The sequence below is a fragment of the Bombus huntii genome, chromosome 10, assembly GCF_024542735.1.
Source record: "Bombus huntii isolate Logan2020A chromosome 10, iyBomHunt1.1, whole genome shotgun sequence".
NCBI classification, from domain to species: domain Eukaryota; kingdom Metazoa; phylum Arthropoda; class Insecta; order Hymenoptera; family Apidae; genus Bombus; species Bombus huntii.
The window spans coordinates 13,284,769-13,301,465 of NC_066247.1; the positions used below are offsets into that span (position 1 = coordinate 13,284,769).

The 16,697-nt window shown below is 40.9% G+C and overlaps 1 protein-coding gene across 1 annotated transcript in view; it reads left to right on the forward strand.

The window, feature by feature from the left end:
- LOC126870427 (cadherin-89D) overlaps positions 1–16,697 on the forward strand; it is a 37,565-nt gene that overhangs the window by 15,853 nt on the left and 5,015 nt on the right. The window contains exons 4-19 of the mRNA XM_050628134.1: positions 435–593; positions 3,186–3,294; positions 4,145–4,347; positions 4,509–4,637; positions 6,464–7,427; positions 7,982–8,140; positions 8,768–8,945; positions 9,739–10,000; positions 11,335–11,638; positions 12,127–13,504; positions 13,699–14,038; positions 14,560–14,772; positions 14,967–15,055; positions 15,534–15,617; positions 15,700–15,768; positions 16,027–16,230. Of these exons, the coding sequence (XP_050484091.1) occupies positions 435–593; positions 3,186–3,294; positions 4,145–4,347; positions 4,509–4,637; positions 6,464–7,427; positions 7,982–8,140; positions 8,768–8,945; positions 9,739–10,000; positions 11,335–11,638; positions 12,127–13,504; positions 13,699–14,038; positions 14,560–14,772; positions 14,967–15,055; positions 15,534–15,617; positions 15,700–15,768; positions 16,027–16,230 (4,844 nt within the window). The remainder of the gene's footprint in view (positions 1–434; positions 594–3,185; positions 3,295–4,144; positions 4,348–4,508; positions 4,638–6,463; positions 7,428–7,981; positions 8,141–8,767; positions 8,946–9,738; positions 10,001–11,334; positions 11,639–12,126; positions 13,505–13,698; positions 14,039–14,559; positions 14,773–14,966; positions 15,056–15,533; positions 15,618–15,699; positions 15,769–16,026; positions 16,231–16,697) is intronic.

The following is a 16,697-nucleotide window of genomic DNA, read 5'->3' on the forward strand; positions in this document are numbered from 1 at the left end:
TATAATTGTAATTGTCTTCGTAATCGTGGCACATTGGTGTGACAGTATTTCTGAAGAAGTAAACTACTTACGACATAATATACGCTATATTCTAACTTCGTTTCTTGATTCGATACTGCGTATTTTGTTTAAACAGTTACTTCGGGAATAATTCCTTAAAAATACAGATATTGACATGTACACTTTTTCGAATTATGTACCACTTTGTCAATGTCTAAGACGAAAACTTCCGCCTGCGTTTAGAAACGTAAAAGTGCGAAGAACGATCGTAAGGTACAGTTTCAGTAACGAAGGAAGCGATGATGCTTCAGTGTCGCGTTTACCGTTGAACATCGCTGCTAAATGAACCACGAATGGAATAATTATACCCAAATGCTGTGTTTACCGTTGGACGAGCATGTGCTATCGCGTAATATGAGTCGTAACTGTTACAGGACGAAGACGCTCGTTTCTTCACGCACAGGGAGACCAATAGGACGCACGTCTCTCTAGTGCTGGCCCAGTCTTTGGAAGACCTGGTGGACGCGGAGATGCCTAGAAATCTGCTCAAGTTCCGCGTCGTCTGCGATTACTCCGATGGCGGCGATTCCTTGGTAAATTGTGGAAAGTATTCTACGAACGTCCGATTAATTTAGCTGCTCTTAGAATATTATGGAAACATCTTTATTACCGTTTCACGGTTCGTTTTCTTCACGAATGTAATTAGACTGTAATGAAATCATCGGACGAGCCGCGTATTAATCCTTGATCGGTATCGTTTGATCGCAGGTGATATAAGAGAGTTTGAGTTTCGAAAGATGGGTTTTATGCATCTCGTATTTTTTACCAAGAAGGAAACATAATTTTCTATGTATCGAAAAGAGAAAAAATTAAGATTATTGCAACAATTTTTTCCCTGTAATCATCACCTATACATTCTTTTCTATTCAATTTCATTTTTACTATATATTCTACGTAATAAATATTACCAAAACAAGCTTTACCATATAAAATACAAAACGCAGATTTAAATTAAGTATCCTAAAATAAAGTGACGTAATAATTAGAGTCTAATCTAACTACTGTCATTATCTGTGAACTAACGGTACCGGTTCTGGGTTAATAATAAATCACTGAAAAATACAAGTGGCTTCTGGTTCTCTTAACTAATTCAAAAGTCCCTAGACATATTCTACTTTTTCTCTACGGATCTAGTTCTTTCGCCTAACGCGCGGTGCATGCAAGAGTAACTAGAGCGTGCAGGTACCGGTCTCGATACGACGGACGGACCCTTGCTACCGGTTTTGTAGTTCTGTCACGTGCTAATAAGCGTTTATGTAACTATTTCGTCGAAATACCGCCAATCGGAGAAACCGTTACGATATTGATTACGATTTTTACCGAGCCGCGAAATTTAATTATTCTCGAGGTGTATACTGTTAGCGTTTATTTCGCGATCGTTCCGCAAAACAGAACCTTCACGGTCGCTTCTTTTTAACAAAATTCCGCTGTTTGTTTTCCTTAATTTCAATAACGTAGTTGTATGAAATTCGTCGAAATATCTACGTATGTATAAGGAAAAATCCTATGCCTTTAGCTTTATAATTTAGAGTAGTAAATTATTATTACTGCTGTCAACGAGGCGTGGAAACGTAACGTCTTTAGAATTCTTTAGATTAGATCTTTTTAGATAAAGATAAGATCAGAAAATTATAGTCACGTTTGGTACGAAGGTACAACACTAGAAAAGTGATAATTATTCCTTATTAATGAAGAACCTCGTGTACTGTTAAAGTTAAAGATAGAGGAAAGGGAAACATTTTGCTGCTCTTCTTAATCCTTAGATGCGAGTTTCGTTTGCCATCTTCGCCTGTGTCGCGAATCTCCAACTAGACTTTTAACCAACTTCGAAACTTTGCGTTTGCCCGTCGGTGATTACACGTAAACGTGTTTCATCGAGGTAACACGGTCGCGCAGCGTTTCCCCTCGAAATTGATCCGCTAATTTTGAAAACGGTCTTTGTACTTCGCGAGTTCGCCGTTTTCGAGTATGCAATAAAACTGGAAGTACGCACATCGGAATATTGTACCGTTGTTATGCAAAATTGAACGATCTTCTTTTTCTTTTTCGTTATTCGCCAACGATCAGATGGGACGTTTTCATGCGTTAATGCAATTTCGGGAAATATGTCTCCTCCTGGTTGGTGATATTAAATATCGAAGAGAATCGGACAGGAAAAGGGAAGCGAGTGCCAGAGAGAACAGAAAGGGGAATATGAAAATCGATCCAACGTGCAGCACTAAAGGATACCATAAAGTCGAGAACAGTTTTTCTCCTATCTCCTAACTATCTATCTGTTATTCATCTCTTACGTTTCTTCCATTTTGTAAGGAATGATATATCTACTTGATAACTTCTTCCATTTGTATGGTTTTCCAAGCCTGTTTTTTTACTCTTTTTCTATTCTCTTCGATTCGGGCAATATGACGGAAATACGAGAAACAGAACTCAGTCGAAATGAAATGTATATTATTAAATATAATAAAAAAGGTAGAGCGACATTGGCGTACAAATATTTGAGCGAGAAGTTTGTAAGAAAGCGAGTGTAAGGAGAATCAGACAGTCTGTATTCAGACGCAGTGCCCAATCGATACAACGCTATGCGATATGCACTATGTATTTAATAATTATTTTGCGAATCGTTTGAAGCAAAATTACGAAGATTGACAAAATCTGTAAAAATAATTTTAAACTAATTTTTAAAGCGCTTGTTTTAACATTGAATCTGGATGTATACGTATACCTATGGATATTAAGATATTTAATCCAGTAAAATCTATTCCACTCCGCGATAGAATTATAAATTTTACGTTTTATCGTACAAGTCTAAGAAAATTTAGAATATAAAGTGAAATTAAATATCCTGATATAAATGGTAATTACACAGGATGCAACGATATCAATTAAGGATACCAATACGTTTGCACATACAATGTTATTTTCGCACCCAACGTTCGCTAATTAATTCATTCCTGTCTCAATTAGTTCGAGAATATTACACGTACCAACAGGAACAACGGAATATGAAAAGTTAAAATTGAAAGAAATTCCTTACCTTACCGGATCCTCTTTCAAGATATAGCGCTTTCCCGGCACAACCTGTACCCGGCAAATAACATCGATACATTTAACGTTTGTGCTTGTAGGTGACGTCGCACCTGTCAGTGACGGTCTACGTGGAAGACATAAACGATCATGCTCCACAATTTGTCGATGCGCCTTATCACGTAACCGTGGACGAGCTTACTCCAGTTGGTGAGATATATCGTATACGAACTAGCATATAAGAAATTGCTGCACGAAGACTGTCGCATGGAAATTCAATTTTGTAAGAAAATGAGTTCCGAAAAAAATTCGGAGCTTTTCTGTTTTATGAAAATATCGTTTCCCTTTTTAATCCAAATTTAAACTTCTTAGTCTTAGTTACCGTAAGAAAGTGAAAGGATCTTTTAGAGCGTTTTTTTATAATATATAGCATAGAATTGGTACACCTTGTTTGTTTGTAAGAGTTACTTGAAGTATTTTAAAGACCTAGATTTAGATAAATTTCACGCAGCTACGATACTATGTAATTTATACCGTAATAGTCGTAAACGCGGTGTAATACTACGGGGAAAGTAAAATGTCCTTTCTAAAACACTCGTACTTTTGGAGACTGTCACTTTTGTGTAAACTCGTTATTAAACTTTCATATCAAAATCTCACCGAGTAAAAGAAGTAACTAAAAAATGTATTTCAATGGGAAACTTTCCTGAAATCTTAATACAAATTTCTAAACGTTTCACGCGAAAAAAACATAATTACAAAATCGTTATTAATCAACAACTTTCACGGTGTTTTGTCAAAACTCGCGAAGCATCGTCAGTAGACCGCAGATTTTTATACGGATTATATCTTCACGAACACGGTCAAAGAAGTGGAAGCTAAACAGACATTTATGTCACCCGATATATATTATAACGAATATCGAATATTCCGTGTATTTTTACGTATGATCCATATTCTATGCGTTTTTGCGCCTTTAAATTTCGTACGAATGCATAGAAATTGGTAGTTTAGTCGTCAGATTATTTTAACGAACAAAATTTCTGTCGTTTAATTACAGGCGTGACGATATTTCGTGGGATTCACGCAGTCGACGGGGACAAGCCGAACACGCCGAACAGCGACGTGCACTACGCGATAGTGAAAGGCAACGAGCAGGGCAAATTTTCACTAGAATCCGGCCACAGAACCGCTCTCATACTCCGTAAACCGGTAGACTACGACAACGGTGACCGCGAGTTCACGTTGGTTATCGCGGCTACGGTGAGTACGGTGCGCGATATCATATGCAGCGAATATATCCCGTCCATAGACTAAACACGTTAGCGCGTGAATGTTGTGTTCGTGGTGAAAGTCGTCCGACGTTGATATTACTGAGATAATTACCAGTCTCATTGCCGGCTCGTCTGCCCCGTTTGTTTCAGGATCGAGGAGTGCCAGCTAGGAGTACCAACACGACCGTCAAAATCACGATATTGGACAACGATGATCTGGATCCTAAGTTCACCAGGGACGTGTACAAAGCAAAGATTTACGAGTTCTATCCGATGCCCGTAAGTATTTTGTGGATTTATTGTTATTACAAAGGGCGTGTAGTACGAGCGTTTTTCTTATTCGAATACGAAGTAAGCGTAAGAAATGACATATAAGATAAAGGATTCGCTTATAAATTTTCAAATCTCTATGAATAAAGTAGACTGTAGTCAAACGTAACGAGACTAATATTTCGACGTATATTATATTATAACCATCGACGAAAGTATGAAAGCATTGACATTGGTCATGTGACAGTTATAAATCTTTAAATTATACGATAATAATAATTAGATTTCTCAAACAGCAAAATATTCAATTAACACATATGCCTACGATTCTCTTTATCCGTGGAAGACGTTAATATATGTTCTGCGAATTACACGTGTAAATCATTCTACTTATTAGAGTAATTGCTATAGGATAAGAAATGTTTCAAATATATGTAACTGCACGATACAAAGAACGTAAAATACGCGTGGTATAATTATTACACTCTCACAATCACTGATAGTCATCTAAAATCGTGAAATCTCTTCGTCGTCCAAGAGTTAATCAGTTTCTTTCACCTAAAGAATCTAACGTTCTTAAAACAACTCTTGTCCAGTATCCAAGCGAGTTATCTAACGCGTCACGAAATCGAAAATTCGTAAAAGTATTGAAAAACGGTAATCAGCTGATTGCGCCGGTATGGCGTAATTGTATGGAACAGTGTGTAATTTCGCGGTAGAAAGCATCACGGTGTAACTATATAAAACCAATCATAATTAACCAGTGACGGGAATTATTTTGTTACGCAATCGTAAAATGGCGTTACTGTGTGTTTATACCACTGTCCATAAAAATCAAGTCGCTTCCACTTTTTATCAAAGTGTACGGATTAATAACAAGTTAATAATTCCAAGCGGTATTTACTACTCTCTTGAATCGAGCAGATTTTATTCGAAATGCGGATTGTAAATACCGGTTTGAAAGAAAATCTCTCAGAAAGTGTTATTATATCGCAACCTGCATCCACGCCTACCGAAACCTGCAGCGAACTCTTAAAAATCAATTCCTTCGCCAGTAGACAGCGTACAACAGATGTGATTGTGATGGCAATTCGTTCGGAAAACCTTTGTTTAGAAATATCGTTGGCTATCGATATGGCGGGTGTTTAACGACGCTGTTCGTCGCGACGAATGGACCCGTTTATCGTTTGTGTTACACGCGACGCTCGCAATCTAGGCTGTGCCACATTGCGGGAATGTCAGAGGTTAACAGTTTTCTGCACGGGGAACCTTGAGGTATAAATTTCGTTGCGAAGGGAAACACGATCGTGCAGCAACGTACGCCGCGATATTTATCGCGACTTGTTCGACTTTCGAGCAATGCGCGCTGCTGCGAGTCGTTTGCCGAGATTCATTCGGCGCGATTTCAACTCTCAGGCTTGATGACGTAGAGTATCAGACTCGCGAAAGCGCGTTCGATCGGTATATTACCTTTCCTTCCCGATTTATGCATATATATTACATCGACGCGTTTCGAGTTAGTTGGTCAAACTCGTCTCTATATTACGTAGCTTCTCGGAAGTTTCTAATAATAATTCTCTACGCGTATGATCGATGCACGTACGACGATCGGTATACGAAGAAGCTGGTAGACAAGTGGCTAAAGGTTAATCGCGGGCTGAGAAGGTTTATACAATAAGTTATCGAGCTTACTTCCGAGAGTTTCTAACGTGAATTTTTGGATGGGCGAAGTCACATACAGGCTGTCTTGGTATTTTTCTGCGAAACGATGAATTTGCTAAATAATTGTTTTACGCGCAAAGTCTTTCATTCTTCAATAGTCTATATATTTCTAGGAATACCCGATCTTCAAACAGATCAACTTCTCCACACCGATCCAAGCTACCGACTGCGACAGGAACATAAACATGTCTGTACGGTATGACATAATATCTGGCAACGAACGCGGTTTCTTTCACTTGGATCCAAAGAACGCTACCCTGTACCTCAAACGTCCGATCGATCTGGACGCCGAACGAAATCTACCATCCAACACTTTCGTTCTACAAATTCATGCTTCCCAAGTGGACAACCCCTTGAAGACAGCGGGTGCTCGCGTCGAGGTGGAAGTTCTAGACCTAAACGACAATCTTCCCGAATTCGAGGTGGACCTGTATAATATCAGCATCGTAGAGAATCTGCCGAATGGCTTCAGTGTGTTGCAAGTGATTGCGCGTGACAAGGACCAAGACGAGAATGGACAGTTCGATTACGAACTTCGAGATCCATCCGGTGCGTTCTCAGTCGACGCTAAATCCGGTTGGTTAACGGTGAAGGACCAGTCGGTTCTCGATCGAGAGAAGCGCGATCATCTACGAATGAAGGTCGTGGCGATCGAGAGAAAACCTAGCGTCGTTTTACGCAACGGGTCGCGGAAAATGGATGGTTCTTCCGTGGACGTCGAGGTGACATTGCTCGACGCCAATGACAACAATCCGATCTTCGTGCCTGGCAATCTCTACGAGCTGGTTGCTAAAACGGACTATAAAGTGGGCACGGTGCTTGGCCAGGTGTATGCGGTCGATGACGACCTGGGTCCCAATGGCATGGTAAGATACAGATTGCAGAAACCGGGGAACTCGACGACTCGCACACCACCGTTTATGGTGGATGAAATCACCGGTATGATTACGGTCGCCGAGAGTCCGATCCTCGAGGGAAGGCACGCGATCTTCGTCGAGGCGGCGGATCAACCGGCGAATCCGAGCGAGAGGAGATTCTCCCTAGCTGTGGTTACTGTGGATGTTTTCAGATCGAATGGTGAGCTTTATTTGTTCGTAACGTGTAGCAAACTTGGGCATCATCGACTGGGCGAGTATCGACTAATCGAAACGAGACTAGGAGCTAAATGAAATTATTAATCAAAATTTTAACGTATTTCCTTAAACGAACGCTCCTAATCGAACAAATTAAACTGATTCTCGCAACTAACCGTATACACACTTGGACTTTATTTTAGATCTTTTACTTTTTATCCAAATCACGAAAATCTACCAATATTTCAAGAAACGCGCTTCATCGATCGTAGAAAAGCTACGCTTCGTATTAGAAGAATATTCTCCAAATGTCACACAAATATTTCCCATACGTCACAATCGATCATACTTTTGCCACGCGTGACAAAGGAAATCACGAAATATTTTCGTGCGGACCGTTCCACGCTATGCTTCCAAGGTTTCAGGAAACTTTTATCGCGGCCGAAACGATTGGCGCCAATTTCCAGCGCAAACACGCGTCCCGCCGATCGTTGCACGTTTTCAGCGCGATTTGTCAAAAAATACAAAGTCCTCTTACACGTTTCTTCTTCGTCTTAGGGCCGGAATCGCTCGAGCCGGACTTCGTGGGGGCTCCTTATGAATTTTGGGTCGGTGCCAATGTGGCAGTCGGTACTAGCGTCGGTCAGATACGTTTGAACGACGCCGTAAAGACCAACGACCTGATCTACGATCTTTTACACAGCTACGAGGAGGGTGGTACGTATTTCGAAGAAATTAATTAATCAACAGGTGCGTTATTCGATGGTTCTCTCGCATTTTATATTTGTAAAATTAGATTTTCACCCTTGTCCTTATCCTTCTTTTTACTCTGTTAAACGGATACATTTTTTGGCTTTTAAAGTGTTAAAATTAAACGACGAGAAATAATTGAATTTCGATATTATTTATATGGAACGTTTTTTCAGTTCGTATCCGAAAAAGATCTTCTTCCCATTACGATATAATCCTTTCAACAAAAATAATGAAATATCAGTAGGAATATCGATACATCGATTCAACCAAAAATACATTACTAACCACTTAGCCACCGCTCTGTGTCCATTAATTCTCCGCTTTTGCATTCGACATCAACCAGCACTTAATAGCCCATCTCGAATCAATACCTTCCCCCGAATATTTCCAATATACCGAGAGTATCTGCAAACTTCCTTCTAGAATATCCAGAGGCGGTATAAAATTCGCGTTACGTAGAGTTAAAGCCGATAACTTTGATCTCGCCTAACGCCTAACGATCCAATAAGCTTCGCCTAACACGAAACGAAAGAGGACTGTTCTTCTCAGCCTAATACGCGACACATAGCGCATACATTTATGGAATTTTAGTCCCGTTTGCCGTGGAGGAGCGTTCGGGAACGATCACCGTGGTCGAGGAGATCGAACGATTCGATAGATTGACCTACGACTTCGAAGCGATCGTCACGGACGAGAGAGACCTCATGTTGATTACTAACGTGTCCATCCACGTGGTAGACCCTAACGACGAACGAGGCATCTTTACGAAGTAAGTAAAATTCTTCTGGTATATACGGACGACTTTTTAACGAGCCTCGAACGAAATGTAGGTTGGAATTTGATTTTGTTTCCACGTAACAAGGAGGAACGGAGATTTGCAGTGTTGATAGCGGATATACGTACAAACTTGCATTCGTTGTTCGTAACCTATTGGCAGACAGTTTTTTAGAACCGAGCAGTCAGTACGGTAAAGTATCGGAAGCGAAGATTCTCAATAGAAATATAAAGCGTAATTCCGATACTTGAAAGCTGTGGATTTAGAAAAATTAATTAGATTTATTTAGCTTTTAACTCCAGTCTTGTCCGTATTCACGACCAGACATCTGTCTCGCGCTAGTCCTACGATTTAAACTGAATCGTTCAAATTTATTGGGAACTTCTACGCTATGTTTTGGATACTAGGACTTACTCTACGAAACGAAAGAATTTTTCATTTTAAACGTTCCTGTCCTCGCCAGGAACAGTGGCAAACTATCGATATTCCAACTTTGCTTTTTCGCAACATTTGCCATTACAAAAATTCCAAAATAAAGTTAAAATCACTATCACCCTAGAGAATCTAAATTTTCTATGTTCTAATTATTAAAAACAAAATTCTCAAGCATTTATACGTATCAGGATTGTGCACCCCTTTAAAAATCATCAGCGAATTTCAACCGATAGACGAAAAAAGTGTCGTCTTTCGATTTTACTCGTTCCATTTCCAAGTTTAAAAGGGCAAAAGTCGTTGGCTCCGTGGATTTCTGTTTGCTTGTCGAAAAGTCGTCGACCGTTGATTGCAGGGGAACGACCACCGCTCCTTTGGTGTTCCACGCGAAGGAGAACGTAGCTGGTGCGTACATCGGGCAAGTGCTTCCCCAGAATGGAACCGGCGCGGCCACTGCTGGCACTCGGTTCTTTATCGTCAATCAGCAGGATGTACCCGACATCTCGATCACGGAGGATGGCGCCCTGTACGCGCCCAAGGGTCTCGATCGCGAGACGAGGCAGAATTACAGCATCACTGTGATTGCAGAGAGTCCACGCGGCGTCGGCGTCTTCCAAGTAAGTTCCCTCTTAGTAATTAATTTTACGTTCCAAGTTCCATGGATGTTTAATATGGCGTAGAAGTGAGATTGTATGGCAGTGGCGCGTGGTTGTCGGCAAATGGCACTTAGCGAGATTTCTTGTGGATAGAGAATGTGAAAGGGAAGAAAGTGTCTTTGGTAGTTTAGTTAGAAATGTTTGCGTAGGATGATTGGTTTGGCTGAACATTTCCATAGGGTCAGCGAGTTTTTTGGGTGTTTTAGCGAGGAATTTTTGGCAAGTAGACATTCTTTACAGTTATGATAGTAACATAGCAATTTTTATAGAGTTTAGTCTCAAACAGCATAGAATATTATAGATTTTTATGCATTTATGGGAAATTGAAACGTACGAAGAGCGCATAGAATGTATATTTAAAATGTCAAAAAATATTTAAAATGTCAAAAGTAAAATACATATTACGATATTTAGGAGGGTGAAAAAACGAATTTGCAGGGGTTTATCTTTACCTCGTTCCATACCTGGCGAGGCTATAAAATCGATTCTCGTCTACTCTCCGGCAGGTGCTCAGAATGTCACCCTCGAACCGTAATATGTTTGCGGATTCAACTTTTGGAATATTCGCTCGTGAAAGTTAATAGAAGTTCCAAGGACGTGGAGATGATGTTCAACAATTTTTAATTTAAAAATTCGAACGAAGGTCGCGTTTATGCGCTTGGTCCAAGGATCATTTTGTTGCAGATATATTTGGTGTTTCGTTTCATACACCATCGAGGACCTTCCAAATATTTAACGCAACGGGAGACAAATAAAATTTAAGCACTTATTTGCGCGACCTCTTTTATGTTTAGTACGAATATTAACATTTATTCAGTTAGCGCGACGCATGCTGTACGAGTATTTAAATTCAAAGTACTACTTGCTTCGCTATTGTCCCGTGTTTCTGACACATAAATTAAAATCGCTTCCAAGGATAACGTTTATAACGCCTGTTTGTCGAACATATAAATTACGGTTTGTACATTTTCAACAAGAATTCCGTAAATGCGGAGTTTCTAATTTCGCTGATGTGAAATCGTAGGAAATATCAAATACGGCTGAGACAGAATTATTTGCAGTTTCCGATTAATCTTGATAAATCGATTCAATCGTATTCTTAGATTATTTAATATTCGCAAGTAAGGTAGTAGCAAGGCTATTAACAATGTGTTATTAATTTCTTTGTGACTTTTACAAGCGAACTTTGTGCGAATTCGTGGAACTTTATAATTCTTTGAAAAATGTAAGAAGAAGAATATCTTTTGAAGAAATTTGTTATATGGAAATGTTTAACATAGCGAATTTTACTGCAGGTCAGCGTGATCGTCCTCGACGAGAACGATCATGCGCCAGAATTCACAATGCCACTGTACGAGGGTCGAATTCTGGAGAACAGTCCAGCCGGAACAAAAGTGAACTTATCGATACCTATCGCGGCTACTGACAAAGACGAAGGCGTCAATCGGAACTTTGTCTTTAGCCTTCACGGCGAGGGAAGCGAACTGTTTAGAATCCATCCAACTACGGGTTTAGTGTACTTCGAAGGAATCGATGACCGCACGCTAGACAGGGAAGTGAAAGCAAACTATAGTTTCACGATCGTTGCTAAAGACAGTGGTAAGTTTTCTTTTCTGCTAATAGCGAACGCAGAACTTAGAGCTTAGGAAAATTCAAAGAGATACAAACGAGAATTCTAAATATGTTTTTAACGTAGAAGGAAATTCTTGCGCTACTCGAACTTTTAAGATTGTAAATCGTAGAAATCTAATAATAGTTTTAGAAACTCCTTTTAGGAACGTGTATGGTATTTAGTTAAAGTTTTAGACTAAAATTGGCAAACCGTGTTCCACAGAAATTTACATTCGATCCTAAAATCTCCGCATAATCGAAGACGTCAGTATCGTCGGTCGTCAAAATTCGCAAAAAGTAAAAGAACTTTCACTTACAAACATTTTTCAAACTTTATGAAGACCACGTAATTAACAAACGAAAAGAATAGCGAATTTCTCTGAAACTTTCATGCAAAAATAATACTTATCGAACATTCAAAAAAGATCGTGAGAGTAATATTCCATTCTTCCTGCCTATTCATTTGATTTTTGCAGGCGGTTTAACATCCGAAGCGCAGCTGAAGATAATAGTAACCGACGTGAACGACAATCCTCCGAGTTTTATCCGAATGATCGTGCTCCCCGATCAAGGTGTTCGCGTGTCGAGCGAACCCGATACCGAGGCATCGTTCGAGGGGAACGACGTGCTTGATACGAGCGAGCCCGGTGCCGGAAGTCAGCCACCGAACAGCCGTCGTTCGCCTCTTCTTCTCGTGCCAGAGAATGCGACCATCGGCGCGCCGATAATACGCCTGCTCGCGGAGGACAAGGACGAGGGAACAAACGCCGCGATAACGTACAGCCTGGGGAACGAGACGACTTCCGGAGACGACGTAAAGTCACGACGATTCGACACCACCAACCGTAGATACTTTCATTTGGATCTAAGGTCGGCTGAAATATCAGTAGCCAGAGGACTTCCAGCTGAGAAGAGCATTCGTTTGTTCGTCCTAGCGAAAGATTCTGGACAACTATCTGACAATATCACCATAAGGATCCACGTGGTAGACGTGAACGATCATGCGCCGATCTTTGACAAGTCTTGGTATACTTTTGACGTGCCAGAAGGAAGTTACACTGGCTACAATTTGGGCGCTGTTCGAGCCATTGATGCAGACTTTGGAGTCAATGCAAACGTCAGTTACGAAGCTGTCTCCGGTAATGAGAACCTGGAGGATCCTGCGAACGTGTCTAGGATCTTTAACGTTGCTCCTTACGAAGGAATAATTAGAGTCACTGGAGTTTTGGACAGGGAGACTGCAGCTACTCATCGTTTCGTGGTCATGGCTCGTGATAATGGCTCTCCAAGATTAAGTTCTACCGTGGAGGTAGAAGTGAACGTGTTGGATGTCAATGACAATCCACCTATGTTCTACAATTATCACGAAATCGAGAAGAATGAAAATGGAGATCTCGTACCGGTCTACCACGCATCGATCTTTGAAAATAGTCCTATTGGCAGTCAAGTGATCAAGGTATACGCTAATGATTCGGATTTTGCTGGAAATGGAAATGGGTTGATCCTCTTCGACTTGAGTCATCAAGGACAGCCTGAGAAGCAGTATTTTGCTATCGATAGTAAAGAAGGTGTCATCACGACGATTGCTAATCTGGATTACGAGACTAGGAAAAGTCATAGATTACTGGTCACTGCTAGTGATTTAGGGTCTCCGGTCAGTCTGACATCCACCGCAGTCGTGATCGTTACCGTGTTGAATGTGGACGACGACGAGGAAGATGCGGAGAACGAGGTGCAGAAAACACCCTCTTTTAGACATCGGTATTACGAAGTAGAAATCGAGGAGAACGTTCCGGTGCCGATTTTGGTCGCACAATTGGATCTAGCCGATGGTCAGCAAAGCGAACATATAAGGTATGCTAGTAGAACACAACAGCGTATTTTTAAGCGTCAGGTACTCGCGAAGTGAATAATGCAAGGCTACCTTCCAGCGAGAAGGCTGTAAGGAACAGACCCCTATCTACCCTAAAGCTTCAAAATCACGTGCTAACTCGAGCGATTCGACCACGTAGTATTCCATTACAGCCGATTATTAAAATTTCCAACAGATACAGCATCGTCGCAGATGACACGAAGGCGCGAGAACACTTCTCGATCGACCCAAAGAACGGCTCGTTGTACCTGATGACAGATGTGGACAGAGAGGTGAACGATCGATACGAGGCGAAGGTCAGGGTCGACAGGGTGAAGATAGGTCGCGGGATGTCCGTGATGATTTACCCGGTTGTTGGCGAAAGACTGAATGGTCTAGCACCTAACGAGGCCAGGGTCGTTGTCAGGGTGAAGGATGTTAACGACAATGCGCCCAGATTCAAATCAAAGGGTCGACCCATCCTCGCCGCGATACCTACCACTGCCCATTATGGGTATGAGGTTGTCAAAGTGGAGGTACGTCTACACGCGTGTTGTGTCCCATTGTGTGTGGTTCCGCTGTGAGCCTCCGTCGCTTTTGACTTCATTTCGCTTCTCTGTCTCTCTCTCTCTCTACTTTGCTTTTCATACATGTCGCGGAAGACGCCGCTTTCTTGTCCTTTAGCATATCACGCTTTCTTTTGTTCTCCGGTCGTTTCGTTAATTTTTCTCTTCTTATTTATGCTTCTTTTGAAAGATCATTTTGTAAGGCATTGAACACAGAAGAGGGTCTCGGTGTTAAGAAAGTTCCCGAATTTAGATAGTGCATTTGACAATATCGATATACATCTTTTTTCCAACGATCGACGACATTCTGATGTTCCAAATTAATTCGACTACATATGTCCGATCCTTTTTGCGATGCTTTACAAAATAATATCATTTTCGGAACGACAGTGTCCTTCTATTCCTCCCTCCGTAAGCTCTCACGCCATCAGGAACATTCGAATAACAGATGCATAAGAAAAGTCGAATAAACCGATTAATCACTCGGCCAGGCAGAAGACCCGGACGAGGGAGCAAACGCCGAGATCCGGTATCAAATTCTCGGACGGGAGGACGCGCCACGATTTGCCATTGACCCACTGAGCGGTCAAGTACGATCCGTGGCGAGCTTTGGCCGTGACACTGGACGCGTTTTCGGCTTCGACGTGAAGGCCACCGACAGAAGGGGCGCCGAAAATGGTCGCAGCAGTATCGCCAATGTCTTTGTAAGTCTTGCTCTTTCTCTCTCTCTTGTGCTTTGGCATTGCGTTCCATCCGACTCTCTTAATTATCCGTCGTTGGAATTCGAGGTACAGCAAAAGTTAATTTCCCCGTGAAGAAGACGGGGTTTCCCTGTCTCGAATTGTTCAAAACTCGTCTGTCTCTTGTCGCGTTATCTAACCGTATGGTTTGTTCCAAGGTGTACGTGTTGGATGATCAGAAACAAGTCGTGATGGTTGTTGGTCGGAGACCCATTGATATCGAGCCGCAATTGGAGAACATCACCTCGTGAGTATTTATACATGTATTTACTGTAAGAGTTGAAGCGTTTGTTATCGAATAACGATTTTCTTGTGATTTATCGTGTTCCCGAAAACGAGGGTGTCCCGAGAAGAGTAGGAGGAATGGCCACTGCTGCAGTAACGCTTGCTTAAATTCTAATAAATCAGGATACCGATTGTAATTGATCATGAAACACGCAGTAATCGTATTCCAGGAATTTGATAAAGAAACTCGGGGAAAAGGAACAGATTTAAGGAGAGCAAGTAGGAAAGATGTTGTATGTTACCGTCTTTGTCGATGAATTTACGTTACGCTCAAGAAACTGAATAGCGAGAAGTTAGTTTCGGTAGATCGCTAAAATTTAAGCGAGACGGTTGTATTGGAATTTAAGCGAGTGTTACACCGATTATATTTGTAAATTTTTCATACAAAGTATGTTTCTTCGATACCGATACAACGTTAGGCTATCTTTAATTTAATTTAGAATACTACAAAATGTGACTGGTTTGGACGTTCGAGTGAGGAAGCTAGAGCCACACATCGAAAGGAATCTGATCGATGCTACGTCGTAAGCGATTCGAACATTATTCAATCTTAAAATTAAACGTGAAACTTCGCTCTATGTATTAATCTATATTTTTTATTTGTAGCACCGATGTTTACCTTTATGCGATCGATCCTCATTTAAATGTCATGATAGATATGGATACACTGCACGAGTAAGTAAACCTTAAATTTTAACGAATCGTTTTACCATTGATAAAACCAAAATCATGGTAACAAAGATAATTACGAAACAAAATTACATCGTGTTTTGCTACCATGATAACGTAAAGATATCTAAAGAAGTATATAGATTCGTAAACGAATAATGGAAATACGTGAGATGTGCGCAAAAGCACAATTCCTAAGGAAACTGTCAAGCGGTGATTTTGTTGTTAATTAATTACATGCCGCGCACGGACATGTTCTTTCAGCGTGTTCAACACGAAGAAAACGGAGATCAAGCGCGAGTTGGACGAGTACGGCGTCCTGGACATTGCCGGAAGCTCTCCGCGTCGGGGTAATCATCGTTACCTTCTATCTACCCTGGAAGTGGGTGCGGTAGTGCTTGGCTGTGTCGTCTTTGTCGGTGCCCTTGTTACTGCACTCTGCGTTACATGCGTTCGCAGAAATAAACGGTACGGCGTACAAAATTTAACTCCGGTTTAAGCGTTAAAGTATATTTCGTAAAAATAGCATCGAGGAATCGTTTTCATTAAAGACCAGCGATTTTAGTTTTAAAACGTGATTTAGCACAGCGATACACAGAACAGAAATGGGAACTGTATGCAAAAGAGACAGAGGCGGTGAATTATTGACACGCGTGCGATAACGTTTCGATACTTTTAACGTGAAACGATATATTATTTATTACCGCCAGGGCAAGCTAGAGTAGAGAATTCAAATTTAAAAGAAATATTACTCATTTTTTAAAGGGATCCATTTTACAAATCTATATCAGTCTTGCCAGGAGTATCTGTGTATACGTTTGACGACTACTAAAACAAAAGGTCTGAAACGCGTCATTTTTATAAATTTGATAGTTTTATCGTTGATTGTCACACCGAATTTCCTAGAAAAACATGTTTATCGATCTTAACTTGCT